This window comes from Corvus kubaryi, unplaced genomic scaffold (genome assembly GCF_017639235.1).
Source record: "Corvus kubaryi isolate FWS band 111438036 unplaced genomic scaffold, C.kubaryi_AGA036_p1.0 37396, whole genome shotgun sequence".
Taxonomy (NCBI): domain Eukaryota; kingdom Metazoa; phylum Chordata; class Aves; order Passeriformes; family Corvidae; genus Corvus; species Corvus kubaryi.
In genome coordinates, this window is record NW_024581135.1 from 16,984,123 (window position 1) to 17,001,017 (window position 16,895).

The 16,895-nt window shown below is 40.3% G+C and overlaps 1 protein-coding gene across 2 annotated transcripts in view; it reads right to left on the reverse strand.

The window, feature by feature from the left end:
* DPP4 (dipeptidyl peptidase 4) overlaps window positions 1-11,900 on the reverse strand; it is a 53,685-nt gene extending 41,785 nt beyond the window's left edge. For both annotated transcript variants that reach the window (XM_042041613.1, XM_042041614.1), the window contains exons 1-7: window positions 11,531-11,900; window positions 11,372-11,456; window positions 3,160-3,249; window positions 2,502-2,596; window positions 2,305-2,379; window positions 320-372; window positions 152-224 (exon numbers count right to left, since the gene is read on the reverse strand). In XM_042041613.1, the coding sequence (XP_041897547.1) occupies window positions 152-224; window positions 320-372; window positions 2,305-2,379; window positions 2,502-2,596; window positions 3,160-3,249; window positions 11,372-11,456; window positions 11,531-11,536 (477 nt within the window). In that variant the 5' untranslated portion in view covers window positions 11,537-11,900. The remainder of the gene's footprint in view (window positions 1-151; window positions 225-319; window positions 373-2,304; window positions 2,380-2,501; window positions 2,597-3,159; window positions 3,250-11,371; window positions 11,457-11,530) is intronic.
* Window positions 11,901-16,895: the final 4,995 nt, after the last annotated feature.

The following is a 16,895-nucleotide window of genomic DNA, read 5'->3' on the forward strand; positions in this document are numbered from 1 at the left end:
TTCCAGCAACAGTAGTTAATTTTGAAACTAGTTCAGCTGCTTTACCTAGCAGTAGGAAAGTCCCAAAACCTCAAGGGTACAGAAAAAATGAGTTTCCATGTCACGTGTATGAAAATGACTGTTTATGTAAGTTTCACTTATCTTTACTAACCAGTTTATGACCAACAGGTGACCAGGAGATATACTGTGTATCATTAGGTAGCAGTCTGTCATCTAAGATGGAACTGGAAAAACAAAATGCAGTCAAAAGAAATCAGTGAAATGACATTTCATTGCAAAAGAATGTTAAAACTTCATCTTATGTGCAAAGATTACTGACCTGTTACTGAAATCATAGATGTGGTATGAAGCTGTAAAGGAATGCCTCCACAACTGCAAAAGAATTATTTTAATACAAAGAAAATAAATTTCACCAGGTTTCATATCTCTTGCAGTTTGAATTACCCCTAAAACCCTCCTCATGATTTTTCTTGAGATAGAACACAATGAACATACAAAGGTAACAGATCTCTAACCAGCTTTAAGGAAAGGCTAAAGAATTTTCCTCTGGAGTCATCACAAATACTATGACAGGGGCCATTGACTGATTAAGGACAGAGATACAGATGCCAGAGATGCTGCAGATTTTCAGAAATCCTTGTAGCTACATGGCAGAATATCATCAGTATGCAGTTAATCCATCTCCTTGTGCTTTACTGGCTCATTTGCTGTTTTCTGTCTCATTTTTCATGTTGTATTATTTAACTTGGTGTCTTATTTTATAGTAGTTCTCACAGGTCCCAGCTGTATGTCTGTAGCAGTTCCTCCAGTACCAGGGTGACCTATTCCTGTTCATACTGTCACAGAAATAAAACCCTTCTCTGAGAAATCTGCCTCTTGAAATCTGTATTGCTCTGTGGGCACTTAAGTGAGAGAAAGATGATGATGATAATGCAGACACATTTAAACATGTTCACTATGTGGGGCTGGAGAGGTTTGATGTAGCCCACAGCATTGACATGTTGCAATAATGCTACCTTCTATGAGGGTTCTTGGATAATTGTATGAAGATATAAACCAACAACTTAGTACTACACAGACAGATGGCTATTACATAACAAGTGTCTACATCCTCATGATTCATTTTGTTACTCTGTTTCTTTGCAATAAAGATTAATAATAACAGAACTTTCAATCACACTGTTATATAAAGGTTAAAAGATCTTTCTTCAGCAGTGAAACAAAATTAACTCTTACGAATGTAACTACTAAAATACTACAGAGCAATAAATTACAAGTAGAGGGGATGTGTAGGGTGACTGGTAAAATATTAGGCATTTTGTGACCTCTTAATGATGCAGTGAAAAGCCAAATAATTCTGAACAATTCAGAAAGACAAAAGGTAACTGGCTTAGTAGGACCCAGCATGAAAGCTAAAACTGAAAAAAATTGATGACTGAGTGCACAGACTGTGTCTGGCACAGTGCAAGACGCTCTGGGACTGCAAGGCCAGGACACGTAGACAGTGCTCAGTGACACAGTGCTCAAGTTATTTGTACACTGCACAAGTCAGCACTGAACTTTTACAAACAAAAGAGGCAGCTCTCTAGAAAAAAAAAGGAAAGAACAACAAAGTTACTGGTTTCTCAGTGCACAAACTGCAGAGCAAATGATCACCTCCTTCAGGCTTCTCAACTGGCACACAGAGCCAGGTTTTCATGCCACCTGGCATAAATGTGGGTTAACCTTTGTTGCACGGTTCAGCACCATGCCAGGATGAGACATTCTGCTGCAGGCTTCTCATGTGCTCACTGACAGGAGGGAACAGGGACACACAAGCCCACTCCAAGCACAAGCCTTCTTTTAAGCACATGCAGCTTTTAATTCACTTCAGTTTTAAACTCTTACCTCCTACCATCACAATGTAACAACCACACACATATATAGCATACACATACAAGCAGATGTATACCAGCATATCTACTCATCACTTCTCCTTACCCACACAACTCCTGGGAACAGCCATGCCTATCTACTCTCCTAGACTGTCTTCCCAGATAAACCATCCAGCCTTGTTCTCCTTGTGATAACTCCATCCACATTTTATCCAGATGCCTTTTTTTCCTCAGGCAGTCAAGTCTCTTCTGCCAAACTCACAGATAATATCAGTTTCTTCTCCTCCTGCCTGCTCAACTTGACTGTTCCCTTACAGACATCCATTGCATTCATCCATCCTCCTGCATTTCCCTTACATTCTCTCAGCCTCTCAGATGTTCCCAAACCTTTTTTCCCAGTTTCAACCTCAGATGTATAGTGCCCTTGTACCTTTGTATAGCTGTATTGAAGAAGAGCAAACTTTTGGTCAGGAGACAGTATAACTGTGCTTGCCTGGTACTTATCCTGTCAACAAAGGAAGGGCAAAAGAAACACATTAAGCACTGATTCCAAAGATTACGCAGAACAAAATATGAAATTCAACACCTTTCCCAATGTCTGCATATATTACATATAAGTCAACATACTAATGTTGTATTTGCCAGGATTACTGAGGATGTTCCGTTGTCAGCATTGACGCGTAGGACGTCCCCATTATCTGTTTTGTGAAGATACTGATTTCCTAAAAGCACAAGAGAGATGTCAATAAAAAGTAAAATTCTCATCACTTACTTCTGTTTTCCCTTTATATTTTTAAGCAGGAAATAAAATTCAAAAATCTGGTCAATGTTGTGTTTCCCAGTTCTATAATGACAGGATGCTTATAGCACAAGAATGTTCACAAAATGTAGTCCTGGGGCTCACAGCATCCACTTTCGAGCATCTCTTTTCCTTGGGGCACTGGGCATACCCAAAAGGAAAAGCAGCCTGTACCTCCCTTTTCCCTGGCAGCCCGATGCATGGGAAGCTGACACGCCTCAGAGGGTAACATGCTTCTACCCAAAAGCACAGAAGTGCTCTCTTGGCAGTAGGAGAATACAGCTTCCTATGAACGTGACCATGTTTCTAAGGGAAACAAGGAATCAACTCTCTGAAGCTACACACTGTTCTATTGTGGTACTATTAAATAATCTGACTTTTTTTTCAGAATACAGTAGTCACCTCAGCATGAGGTGACCAAAGGTAGTACACTGCTGAAGGTAGTACATTTTCTTGACATTCAAGTTGTACGTAAAAATGAATTACCTGAAATCCACTCCAAATTATGTGTTTTGTACTTATAGTCATTGTTCAAGTAATTCTGTAGAGAGTACGTTATTCCTGAAGAGGTCTCTTCTGAAAGAAACAGACAGAAGAGAGATTTGGACGTTGCTGCACATTGTTCCACCCCAGCTTCTTAACCTGGCTACTAAGTGGGTTTTTGCTGCTGGTTATTAAAGTGTTTTAGCTAACCATCTCTAAAGTAGTAGCAGTGGGAAGGCAATAAAACTTTGTTGCAAGGTAAATTCAGCAAGCATAAAATCAAGGAGTGTCAGTGAGATCAGTCAATAAACTCACGGAAGTGAAAATACCTTTTTGACAGTGACTAGAATGACCAGAAGACCTCTGGCTCTCTTACCTCAGCAAACATGTACTCCTCAAAAGCTGAAAAGAAGTGATCTTAGTGCCTTTCTCCCCATGCTCACTCTGGGAAGTTCACTGCAGAGCCCCAGCTGCTAATAGTTGCAATTGTGAATAATTTACTTACCCTTAAACTCAAATTTCAGAAATGCCTCAAATAAAAAAACCCCTAAAAATCTGAAAAGCAATGAAATATTCAGGGAAGGTCTAATAAAAAATTAATTAATTAAATAATAAACACTTCCTGATAAGATTATGATGAAATAATTGATTACATATTTATCCCTCTTTTGCTTTTTTGTTCACCAAGGTATCCTAAAGTTTATTTTAGCATTATAATTTTGACTGGAAAATTAAAGCCAAGTAACTGGGTTAGTCTGAAAAGACCAAATGAAACTTTGAATCTAGTTAAGCTACTGAGTTTGGTCATCAGCTTCAGCACACTGCAGTCAGCTTTTACGTAAAGTATTTCTTTCCTACTGCCTGCAGTGCACAAGTTACTTTTTCCAAAGTATGAAAAGTGGTAACAACAACAACAACTCAGTCTGTGAGTGTTTGTGTTTTCTTCTGAAAACATAGACTACAGATTTTAAATTCAGGTGTGCAATTCTCCCCCTGCATCCTCCCTGCCTTTTTTTTTTAAATGGAAACCTAAGATCTACCTTCATCTATCTGCATCTACCCTTCTACCTACAGGGTCCAGAAGGGAAGGAATTTTAATTTCAGCTGGCTAAACCAAAAGAATAGAATAAAAGCAACTGATAAAAACACTCAAGTACAGACGTGGTGACTGATCAACCAAGATGCTAACCTGCCCCTATCAATTCTGAGAGCCCCAATCTTTCAGATACTTTTTAAACAGACTGCCTCCTCTTTCACTATGCTGAAGAAGAAAAAGAGAGCAAAGTCCTTGGGGGCACACACAGGAAAACACCTCACAATAGCTTTTGCAGGTTATCTTTCTGCAGGTTGGATGCATGTGACATCTGAAACATCACAGGAAGACATTTAGGTCAGCTATTACAGCTTTACTCTTATTTCCAAACAATAAGAAAACTGTATATATACAGCACAGACTGTACAACTACCACTGCAATAAAAGACAAGAGACATAACATACAATGATTTTAGTCTAAAATGCTCAGAAAAGGTTAAAAAAATGCTTGCTCAATTCCATCTGAAAGGTGACTAAAAAAATTACTAGGCTGGATTTATTGCTCTTGAAGTTTCTGTGAGAATATTAATTTCTCAGGTTATTTATTTAGCTGAATATTTAATTTGATGGATTATGAACAAGTGGGTATTTAATATTCATACACAGTTGTCTAGTTGGGAATATGACTTCTTCCTAATCGAGAAAGTGTCATTTTCAATCAGAGGGGCTTCGAAAGCAACAAAACTCTCTCTTGGAAAAGAAGAAGCAATTTAAGACAGGTGGCTGATGAACAGGTTTAGGGATTTTTCCAAACTGATGAATGTTTTTCTGCCTGGTGACATACATATTTTGCTAAGGTCTCATTACTAAAAATCAGGCCACTATTAAGATTTGTTGGCTATGTATAAAATTAAAATTTCATTTTCTGTCAACACCTTCCACATAGTATCTGAATATGAAAACACGCACCAAGCTGTAAGGGTACAGTCATAGAAGTTCTAGTTGAAGCATTTTCTTAATCTACAAGGTAGGCCATTACCAGTATATTCTTACTTGTCCACATTGTGCCACTGACCAAAGATACTCAACACACATTGAATTCCAAATTTTGGTTCTTCTCATTCAGATTCCATTTGAAAAGAAGGGTCAAACAGGTTTATTTTGACAAAATAAAGTAATTGCTGACATTTAAGTGCATTTTATTGGCTTCGAAGATTTTATACAGGACAGTGGATGTTCATATTTTAGCAAAACTGCTTCTTTCACTCTTAGGTTCCTCAGAGAGGCTGCAAAGACTGAATTTTCTTGTTATTCTTCTTTTTCGACAATTCCACATACAGACTTATTTTTCTAGACTCCAAATGACTGGCTTCCAATGCTCAGCATTGGGGCCAGTTCTGTTTAATAATCCTTATCAGTGCTTTGCATGAGGGAATTGAGCGCATCCTCATTACGTTCGCAGATGACACCAAGTTGGGCAGGAGTGTTGCTCTGCTGTAGGGCAGGAGGGCTCTGCAGAGGGATCGGGACAGGCTGGATCAATGGGCCGAGGCCAACTGCCTGAGGTTCAGCAAGTGCTGGGTCCTACACCTGGGTTACAGCAACCCAGGCAGCGCCACAGGCTGGGGCAGAATGGCTGGAAAGTGGCCCAGTGGAAAAGGACCTGGGGGTGCTGGCCAACACCAGGCTGAACCTGAGCCAGTGTGTGCCCAGGAGGCCAAGAAGGACAATGGGATCCTGGCCTGTATCAGCAAGAGTGTGGGCAGCAGGACCAGGGCCCTGACTGACACCTGTACAGGGCACTGGCGAGGCCACACCTTGAGTGCTGTGTCCAGTTCTGGGCCCCTCAATTCAAGACAGACATGGAGGTGTTGGAATGTGTCCAGAGAAGCACAGGTCCTATGAGGAGTGGCTAAGGGACCTGGGGGTGTTCAGCCTGGAGAAGAGGAGGCACAGGGGGAATCGCTCTCTACAATTACCTGAGAGGAGGCTGTAGCCAGGTGGGGGTTGGGCTCCTCTCCCAGGCATATAGTGACTGGACAAGAGGAAATAGCCTAAAGCTGTGCCAGAGAAGGTCCAGGTTGGACATCAGGAAGAACTTTTTCACTGAAAGGGTGGTTAAGCATTGGAAAGGAGTGCCCAGGAAAGTGGTGGAATCACCATCCCTGCAAATGTTCAAGAGATGACTTGATGTGCTATGGTTTAGTTGATAAAGTGGTGTTCAATCAAAGGTTGGACTTGATGATCTTGGAGGTTTTTCCCAATCTTAATGATTCAATGATTCATCTCTACCCTGATCTTACTCCTGGCAGTATATACATATTTGCACTGTCATAATGATATACTGGAAATAATTACATCATAATACCCCTGTAACAACAGTAAAACCATAAGTAAGTCCTTCTGCAAAGAAGGCTCTCAACCTTTTATGTAAGTAGTACTCATACAAAGTTGATAAATAATTCTGTTTGAATCTTGGAATTTCCTATTAATATGCTACCCTCTCTTAAGAGAAAAATTGAGTTGGTTTCTGTAGGTGTGAGGTTTGACATTGTTTAGCCTCAACTAAGTACCACTCAGCCACTCCCTTCCTCTCTCAGTGGAGATGTGGAGGACAATCAGGAAAAGATAAACCCATAGGCTGAGATAAGAACAGTTTAATGATTGAAATAAAACTAAATATAATACTCCTAATAGTAATAATAATTGTAATGAAAAGGAGAGCGAGAGGAATAAAACCCTAGAAAGACAGGTGGTGCAAAATACATTTGCTCACCGCCCACTGAGCAACGTCCAGCCTGTCATTGGCACCTCACAGCCAACCCCCCTGTTTATAGAGCATGACATTCTATGTTATGAAATATTCCTTTGGCCAGATCAGGTCAGCTGTCCTGGCCACGCTCCCTCCCAGCTCCTTGTCCACGTCTTTTCTGGCAGAGCCTGGGAAACTGGTGTCCATGACTTAAGAGCAGGAGCTACTTAGCAACAACCAAAACATCAGTGTGTTATCAAGATTATTCTCACACTGAATCCAGAACAGACCACTGTACCAGCTACCAGGAGAAAATTACCTGACTTGCAGACAAAACCAGGACAGGTGGAAAGCAAACAGGAAGTTAACTGTTGTGTAAGGTTTATGGTATGACATGCCACCATACCAAAACTGAACCATGTTGACAAATTACTTTTGGTACATGTATTTGTTATTCCCCAATGTCAAGGTGCAATTTACTAATTTCCACAAGCAATTAAAACAAAACAAAACAAAAAATGCACAAGAAATTAACTGACTTTAAACCATGGAAAACTAAAAGGAATAATATTGGAAGCTTTACTGCATGTTTACCACTACCAAGAGAGACTGGAAAAAACCACAAAAAGGAAATGACGAGTGCAAGAATGATGTTCAGCAATAATGAGAAAGGGATAGAGAAATAAAAAAAAAACAGAAAAGGTGAATGGTTATTGCCATTTTAAAGTGACAGCAGAACAAGAGTAAGAATGATCAGCGATCAAAGCATGTAATTTAGGAGCAGCAGGAGAGATGCAAGGGAATCCTGGCTGATTCAATGGTAAGAGAAAAAAGAAGAGATATTTCAGGATAGTGTTCCCAAACCTGCTGTTTCCCATTTCTCTTCCAACATGTGTAAAAGAGTACTCTAACTCTTCCCCCCTCCTGTACACTCCAGTTACTGCCTATGTCACAGAGCACTGAAATAGATTTCCAGCCAAAAAATAGGTAAAAACTACTTTTCTGGCTTGGGCCAAAGGTTCACTTCATCCAGAATTCTATCCAATACCCAGGAGCTGATACAGGACATTCAGGAGAGACCATAACCAATGAGTGAGCACTGTGGCACCTCCTGCAGCAGTTCATCCAAGAACATCCTCCATGGGGCTGTAGAGACTTCCCTGGAGGGATTTAATCATTAACTTGGTAATCAATAGCTCTGGAAGCCCTCTCAATTTACCCCATCTCATACAAAGCAAGGAAATAAGAATAGCAGAATTGTTCTACAGATAGCAATCCACTCTTGATAATGGTGTTTTATATTATATTACACAACATTTGAATTAGGGTAGATAACTGAGTTAAATGACAGTTACAGAAGTCAAGGACATGCAGAAGGAAAACATTTCGATTCCCTGTCCTTTCAGACTCACAAAGAACACTCAGGCACCTTAAGGTCATTAACCTCCCCAGGACCTGCTCTTCCAGCCTCTTCTAGGCACAATTCTATCAAAAGACCACAGAAGCACATGCATAATATCATCTAATCATGACGGTGATGATCCTTCTCATTCAGTGCATATTTCTCACCCTTGGAGAATTAAACCTGTGGGTGAAGAAACCTGGTTTGTGGATAGACAGTTGTATGGGACCCTCCCTCTAAGGCTGTCTATGACTTGCACATGGCAGCAGAATAATAGTAAATACTGCACTGTCTCCTTCCTGCCCTCAGCAGTGGCTGCTCATCCTCCCACTCCTGGCCTTCTTGCCCAGCTGTAACAAGAAATGCAGTTAGAGAAGTGGTAAAGGCACATATAGACACCAATCTGCGTTTTGCATGGAAGGTTAGAGAAGAAAAAAAAACAACTTGAGAAGTGTAAGCAAATTGGGGAATCATGAAGAGGGAGACCACAATATTTTTATAAAATTCTCATGCTTTAAGGGTAACAAGTTTTTACTGTAGTCACCTGTTGGATAGCTCCTCAAAGCACAACAATGCTTTAATCAACAGACTTCAAATACAAGCCCCAAGGCTGTTTTGAAATTAAACTGTTTGATGCAAGTATCCCCATGTGGTTATTAAATATAAAATGAGGTGTCAAAATAGACAGTGGGTCTAAATGAAACATATAAAATTTTGTACAGAGTTCTGGCAGCAGACCCTCAAGGTAAATGGCAAAGGGCTGCATCCCAAATTAGGGAACCACTCTTCAAATTTAAGTCTGCACTGTTTGTCCATGAAAAGTGTCTGCAAGAGAAGAAGCAGAAGTTCCCCTTGCCAGGCCTACAAGGGCCAACAAGCCAGAACTCTGCCAGAGTGGCAAAATTTCACAACCTTTCACAGTGTTGGAAACCATTTATCAAACTAATTATGTGCTGCATGACTACTAAGCTTATGAAATGAAAGTACATTGAGAAGCATGGCAGGGAAAACAGCTGCAGGTCAAAGGAAAGAATCCAAACTCAAAATTCTCTGTTTATATCAATAATTGTTATATTGACTCCCTGTAAAATGCTTGAACCATTGGGATGAAATAAAAACTATTTGACTGCAATTATAAGGACTCTTATTAGAGCAGACTTTGATTTCACATGGTCATAGTTATGTGACCATAGCTGCTCCTTCCCAAAGCAATTTTGCCACTTTCATTTTGTACTCAATCACCTGTATGGCCCAAGAGGCATCCCCAGCTGACTCACATGTCCTGTGGCTGCTCATAAAAGCCATAGAATCAAACTCTCACTGAGTAAGTGCTCTGATAAATTACTACTTTATGAATACACCACCTGTACACTCTCAGCTACAGTAAACATCTGTTTAGCACCCTTCAGTCAAAAATCCAAAGAATTCTGCAGTTCCCAAATTACAATGGTCACAGCTGTTCAGATGTTACTGCTGGCCTGATTTGTGAAGAGACAGGAATTCAAGTTTTTGAACTGGGATCACTCCATCTCAATCCTTATTTTACCCAGAGGGACCGACTGAACTACCTGGGTGTATTAGGTAATTTCCTATGCCTTAATTTGAACCAATAGTAAAAAGTCTGACACACTGTTCTATTCTTTTACAACTGAAAGGACGCAAGCCAAGGCTGACAGCATGGTGGTATTCTGTGTATCATAGAACAGAAATGCTTCTTTGAAGTTACATGAATTTACTATGTAACTGAATGACTGATCTTGAATTGCAGCCACTTCTAGAGCAAAAGAATTCCTATGCTACATTTATGAAAGAAGAAAACCCACTTTATTTACAGTAAGACATGGCACTGGCATCAAGATAGACAAGTACCAACTCTTCAGCAGAGTTCAGGCCTGCATACTGAATTCTTTCACTAGGTGTTATGCCTACACACATCCATCTGATAAGTTATCAAGACCCTTTCTCTTGCTCTTCCCCACTTGTGAAATTCAGAGTATTTCTTGTCACCTCAAAAATCTGCTTTTTTGAGATAAGTGGCAAAAAGCTGCCCAAAAATAAGAGAAAATACTCAGCATCCACAGATGGAAGTTTTAGCCTACAAGGTATGCAACTCAGATATCTGGACTTTGAAAATCTGGTTTTGAATGACTATGATATTAACATTAATAGAGCTAAACTGCAAAACAGTTACAAATTATAACACATGAGCACCAATGACACAAGCTCCTCCCCTTGAACTGACACGGCAAAACCCCCAGAACTTTGTGTGCACACAAGCAATTTCTGAACACATCGTCAAGATCAGCATACACATATTCAGTCTTTTTGGGGTGCACCTTTCGGACCTAGGTCTAGTCCAGAAAACACTCCCTTAGAGTTTGCAGTGCTGATTATACATACCCTGGCTGCTCAGCTGTTAATCGTAAGAACACAAAATGAGAGCAGCTCTCCCAATCAGCTGAAAGCAATGCATTGCTTGATCAGGATTTAATGATGTTTCACATTAACATCCAGAGCTACAAGGGCAACCTGGAAAGTGCTAACTGGTCAGAGTCCAAAACCACATTCCAAATCTTTCTCTAGTTTTCTGACCTCTGAAACTGTGCTGTTTATATAATTTCACTCAAAGGCATTAACAAAAGTTGTGGAAACAAAGCAAATGAGAGAGCATATAATCTTACCTCTTCAATACACCCTAGAAAAATGAGTAATTGGCATTTTACTGCTGGTTCGAGAGCCTTTGGCCACAATAAGAACAGAATGCTGAAAATGACAATGCTTCTAACTATTACCAGCGCATACAGGAAAATCGGGAGAATTTTAAATTGTTCCCGTGCCCCCCACCCTCCCTGGTGAGACGCTCGTACCGTCCAGTTTCCAGGACCCAGCAGCTCCAGCTCTGCGGACCCAGCTCCCTGAGGCACAAACTTTCCGCAGAACTTTCCCCCGCTGCCGTGGATGCGCCGAGCGCTGGCGGCCGCAGCGAGCCCCCCGCCGCCCTCCCCTCGCGGCCGCACCGCACACTTACTGCGGGTGAGCAGCACCAGCGGCACGGTGATGACCACGACAACGACGGCGACCCCCAAGATCCCCAGCAGCCACTTGAGGAAGGTCTGAAAGGAGAAGCCCCGTCAGCCGCCGGCGGCGCAGGCCCTGCCGCGCTGCCGCCCACCCTCCCCTCACCCACCGGCATCGCGGAGCGGCGCGGGCGGGGCGCAGCACCGCCGATCGAGCCAAGAGTGCTGAGGCTCCGCAGTCCCGGCGCTGCCCGCGGGGCTCTCCTCGTGAGCGGCTCCTGGGCGGGGGCTGGGGGCGGCTGCCTTGGGAGCGGCAGGCACTGGGGATTGTGCAAGATCCCGGCTTTCTGCTGGCTTTGCGGTTTGAGCGGCGGTTTCTCCGTCAGTTCACATCCCTGGTGCGCGGTGACACAGCTGTACGCGGCACAGGAGGCACTTGGGACACCGGTGGGACTTCTGTCGGAAATCAGATAACGGCCCAGAAATGAAATGCCTTCAAACGCTGATGGAAAAGCTCCCAATGTTTTGCTAACCCCAGCAATTCTTGTAAAGTTTCTGCTTTTTGAACTTCTTTCTCTGACAATCAAGTCATGAAAGAACTGATAAAATTGCAGGAAGGGCTTATACTTATTTGTTTGGCACTGGAGATAGATGTGTAAGTCTGCTAAGTGTGTTTTTAAATTAAGACCAGAAAATGGAAGTATAGGACAAAAGTTTAAAATTTAGTGCTGAAGATCACCCTTGTTTATTACATGATTCCCTTTCCAAGGAGAATTTTGAGTATGTACTGTGAAAGTAGGACAAATTTTTGGAAAAGACAGAATAACATGTAAATCAAAACAGTAAAGCTTTTGATTGTTTAAAAATCTGAGTGTTACCAGGTAGTCAGAAAACTCAGGGAGTTTCTAGATTATTTTAAGAGCCCTAGCCTCCAAAAAGTAATTATGAGTGGTGCTTTTGGGTTTGTCCATGTTAGATTTCCCCCCTCTGATTGCAGAACACTAGTAGTTACCAGAGACAGATGCAGGTATTTCACAAGTTCAGAAATGTAACAGAAAAAGTATATGATCTGCTGAAGCAAGATTTCAAGTCAAGGGAAATAACAAATGTTTTTAGACTCGCCTTCAAAGTACTTGTCAAAGCTTTCAGTAAGGTTGTGCTGCTTGCTCCTTCATTCTACTTCTGCAGATGGAGCACAGCATTTAATATTTTGCGTCTGTTTCTTAAGAAACCTGTGTCTGCAAGTGGGTTAATAGCTTTTTGTGATAAAAAAGTCTCCTTTTGTATAACCCAAAGTGTTTAGAAACATTAAAGATATGTCTGTATGGAAGCTAACAGACTTCCTGTAGATACAAACATGTTCTTGCTCACTATTGTATACCATTCTCCTTGAAGGTAGCACTTGGTACTAGTTACGAATTTACGCTGTGATGGCTATATCAGTTTACCTCAGGAACGTCATTTATGTGCCCTGACAGTGGTTCCAGGTAGCACAGTGTATGTTTATCATGTAGGGTCCAATATGCTGCAATTTCACAGCTTGCAAACCACTAATCTCTGAGTACAGGTAAGTCCACTTCTATAAAGTAAAGTCACAGTGAAATGACACTCTTTTACATTACTTTTCGAAGCAGTATATCATTGTATGCTGCTTTGAAAAAGTTTTGCTCAGTTTTTCCTTCCCCCTCTCAGGCTTAAAGGCATAGAAAGGCACAAAAATTAATTTCTGGACATAGGGCAGTGATATGGGATACACATCATAAAGTCACCCCAAGACAGATGCACGACCAGTGTTTCAGAATATCTTACAGCTCCACTTAAAGGTCTGTCCGGTGTACTGTGCACCTGTTTGTCTTATCAACAATCAAAAAGAAAAACAAAACACCACCACTCCTCACCACCCCAGGGTGAATTTTCCTTTTCCTAATGAGTAGGAATCACAGCATATATATATAATACAACCAACCTGTGCTTTTTTTTCCCCCTAAGCATTTAAGTAGTGATCATCACAATGTCTCAAAATACAGCACAGTCAAGTAATGTCAGTCTTGTGAAAAAATGTACCTGAATGTTTTGTAGCTTTTCATAGCCAAGTTGCAGTTTAGTATTATTTTGAGAGATTATCTGCAAGGTTTTAAAGTTTCTCAGTGGTGAATTCTAAGGAGAAAAAAGGAGCAGTACTGTCAAAGCATGTGGCTGGCTACTGATGGTTTCTGTGGGAACACAATTTTAAGTGTCTTTGGAAATCTGTGTTCCTGTGTCTAGATAAAATTTTTAATAATCCACAGTGCTTCTGACTCTGGTCATGCCAGAGAGACTTACGCAGTCTCTGTAAAATCTGTATGCAGAACCACCTGAAAGTTCCAGTAAGAGTCAGTATAGCAGAATATGTTTTCCATTTAGTTGCAATGGTTCCTAACAGTGATTCTCTGCAACTTGAAAAAAATCTCGAGTTCCTCCTGACTGATCAAAAAAAATGCCCATGATCCCAAAAATTATTGTTATGGTTGTGCTTCTGGTTCCCCGTCAGATTGTCTTTTGTGACAGCCTGAGACTTAAAAAAGTTCCTGCAGCTAAATATTTCAATTTACTTTATACTATGGTGTTCTTTTGTAATCAGATATGTATTAGCCAGGAAATGCCAAGGAATTAAACAAATAAATATCCAGCAGCGGCTGCTACATGATGAAATTTGAGAAGCTGTAGCTTCATATTGTATGCTCAGCACTGTTGTATTCATAAAGAAGTTGCATAATTGCAAAGAGCTACTTACTAGAAAAGAATGAAAATACAGCTTTCAGCCTGAGGTTGACTTTCCCAAACACTTGGGGAACCTGCCAGATGTGATGTCTTCTTCAGACCTCTAGCCTCAGTAAAACTCAAGGCTTTGTTAGACATCTGTTTATATATTTGAGCATTTCCTCCAGAAATATTTGGAAGAGTCAAACTGCAAAAATGGAAAACTTAAGCTCTCTGCAGAATAAAAAAAAATTGTGACTAAAATGTGTACAGTTTACTTTACAGGTGCAATGATGTATTCCAGATTTCTCAATGTGTAGCTGTGGGAGACAAAATATGTGCTGGATAAAGTTTTGCATGGATTCAGTGGCTCACTTCAAATGTGCTATGAAGAAAAGAAGGCAAAAATGCTGTTAGCACTGAGGAGTGTTCAAGTTCTTCTGGACTAAGTGTGTCTTTTGACTACAAATATATTAAAAATGTTGTTTTTTTCAGAAATAGTTTCATTTTTTCTTTGCATATGAAGTTGAAATACCATGGCAGTTTTGTAGCACATCTTTGCATTGGTTCTGTTTGAGAGGATTGTGAAGAAAGTGTTAACTGTAAATCAGGAAAGAAAAATCCCTATGTTATGTGATTATGTCACTGGGACAACCATTTCAGTGTGGCTAGTAGCAGCTGTCACTCAGTTCTTTCAAGTTTGTGTGTTTTTCTTTATAAAATTATTTTCCTGGCAACTACAGATTCTTACTACATGTCCTCTGAGCACAGTTGAATGGTTAGAGTGTCTCAGGTTTCGTTCTTTTTTTTTTTTTTTTCTTGGTATTAATTCCAAGTAGTTGTCTTTTACTGCAATATGCTTATTATTACTTAATAATTAGTGTGGAAGGGGAAAGATGCTGCGTGCTCAGCAAATAAAATGCAATGGGAACACTTTTAAATATAAGACCACCTGGAAGTTCAAGGCAGCACTTATGCAATACACAGGGGACTCCAGCTATTGTGTAGTAAAGGCGAAGAGATGGCGACTTATTTCTCCCTATATTTATACTATTCACTGAATTTCATGTAGCATGTGTGAGAAATATCCAGGACATACCTTATTAATGATCCCATATGGACTTGCTCTCTGATTTCAGGATATGTAAATCCTAGTCCTGTTGAGCTGAAACATGTGTTCGATATTTCTGATTACAAGCTCAGCTTCATCTCACTTCTGAAGAAAGGGTTAATTTTGGTTCACGCTCTAGATTGGGACTTAGAAAATTAGAGGTTAAATGTTTTTGTTGTGTTCCAGACAAGCTGAATAAACTTGAGAAAATAATTTATGCCCCTCTGTTCCTAAAGCATATGATTTGTAAAAGTGTGGAAAGACCAGTATTTTCATAGCTGACAAAGCCATCACCAGAAGGGGCTCAAATACCCTGGTGACAGACACTGTGGAAAAAAGGATTTGTAACTTAGGAATCCTATCCTTAGAACACTAAAATATCCTCGACAAAGTGAAATAAAACATTTCAAAGACAATTGTTCAGTCTTTGAAACAGAAAAGTTACCTCGTACCATTTTATCCTGGGCCATATGTATCCAATTGTGTATAACTGAATCTTTTCCAGTTCCACATGGACCCAAACCACTGTGTACAAATGGGATTAAATAAACTAATATGTGTACATAGCCTCCTTTTTTTTTTTTTAATCTCCAGGGGTATAGTGGATGCTATGATTTTTTTTTTTTATTAGTGCAAGATTCTATTGAGTTTAAATTGTTTAAAGTTGGGTTGTTAGAACAGCTTTCTGTTGCTATCAAGAAGCTGATCAAGATGCCAAATTGGGTATGATCTGCCCTGATCTGAAATTACAGAATATTCATTCCTATAGCACTTTGGAAGAGTGATCTAATATTTTCCCAGAAATTCTAGATTATCAGTGAAAGTTTCAGATGCATTTAAAAAATTTATTCCCATAACACATTTATTCCCAGCAAAAATTATAGGTACTAATTCTGATTCAACAATGGTCCTATTTCATATCAACTTCTACTAGATACTTGCTAGGCCCATGGGATTTCTCTTAAACCACTTGCCCTTTAGGACATTTTAATGAAGATCCCTGGTACATTGCTAAAATAGTGAGGGGAGAAAAGGGGGTTTGGGTAGTCATTGGAAATAGGAGGTAACACCACGTAAAAGTGGTTCTCAGAGAAGGAATTCGGAAGGAATTCGGAAGGAAGGAATTCGGAAGGAATTCGGAAGGAAGGAAGGAATTCGGAAGGAAGGAATTCGGAAGGAAGGAAGGAATTCGGAAGGAAGGAAGGAAGGAATTCGGAAGGAAGGAAGGAAGGAAGGAAGGAAGGAAGGAAGGAAGGAAGGAAGGAAGGAAACATGGATTAGAGGGCTGTTTGCATTGGTTTGACTTGGCAATCTCAAAAAATTTGAAGAAAAGTTATGGGGCAGTTTCCACACTTACAGAGCATATTGCACTTAACATTTTTCAAAGCTGTCCTCCTGTTCTGAGCCAGAATTTATGGTAATGAAGAATAACTGTCTCTTCAGTCATGTTCCCCTCTTTTGCTTCATCTTACATGATTTCTTTTTCCACTAAAGATAATTCAAAGGTCACACAACTCTTTTCTGGGAATCATTGTGGACAAAACATGATGGAACAGAATGCTGAGTTTGTTTCATCATTCCAAAGAAACCACTTTTAAGATCTCAGTGACACTAAAATATTAAAATAAAATGAAATGGACTGCAAAGAGGCACATGACATATACACACGAGAAGTCAACAGAAAA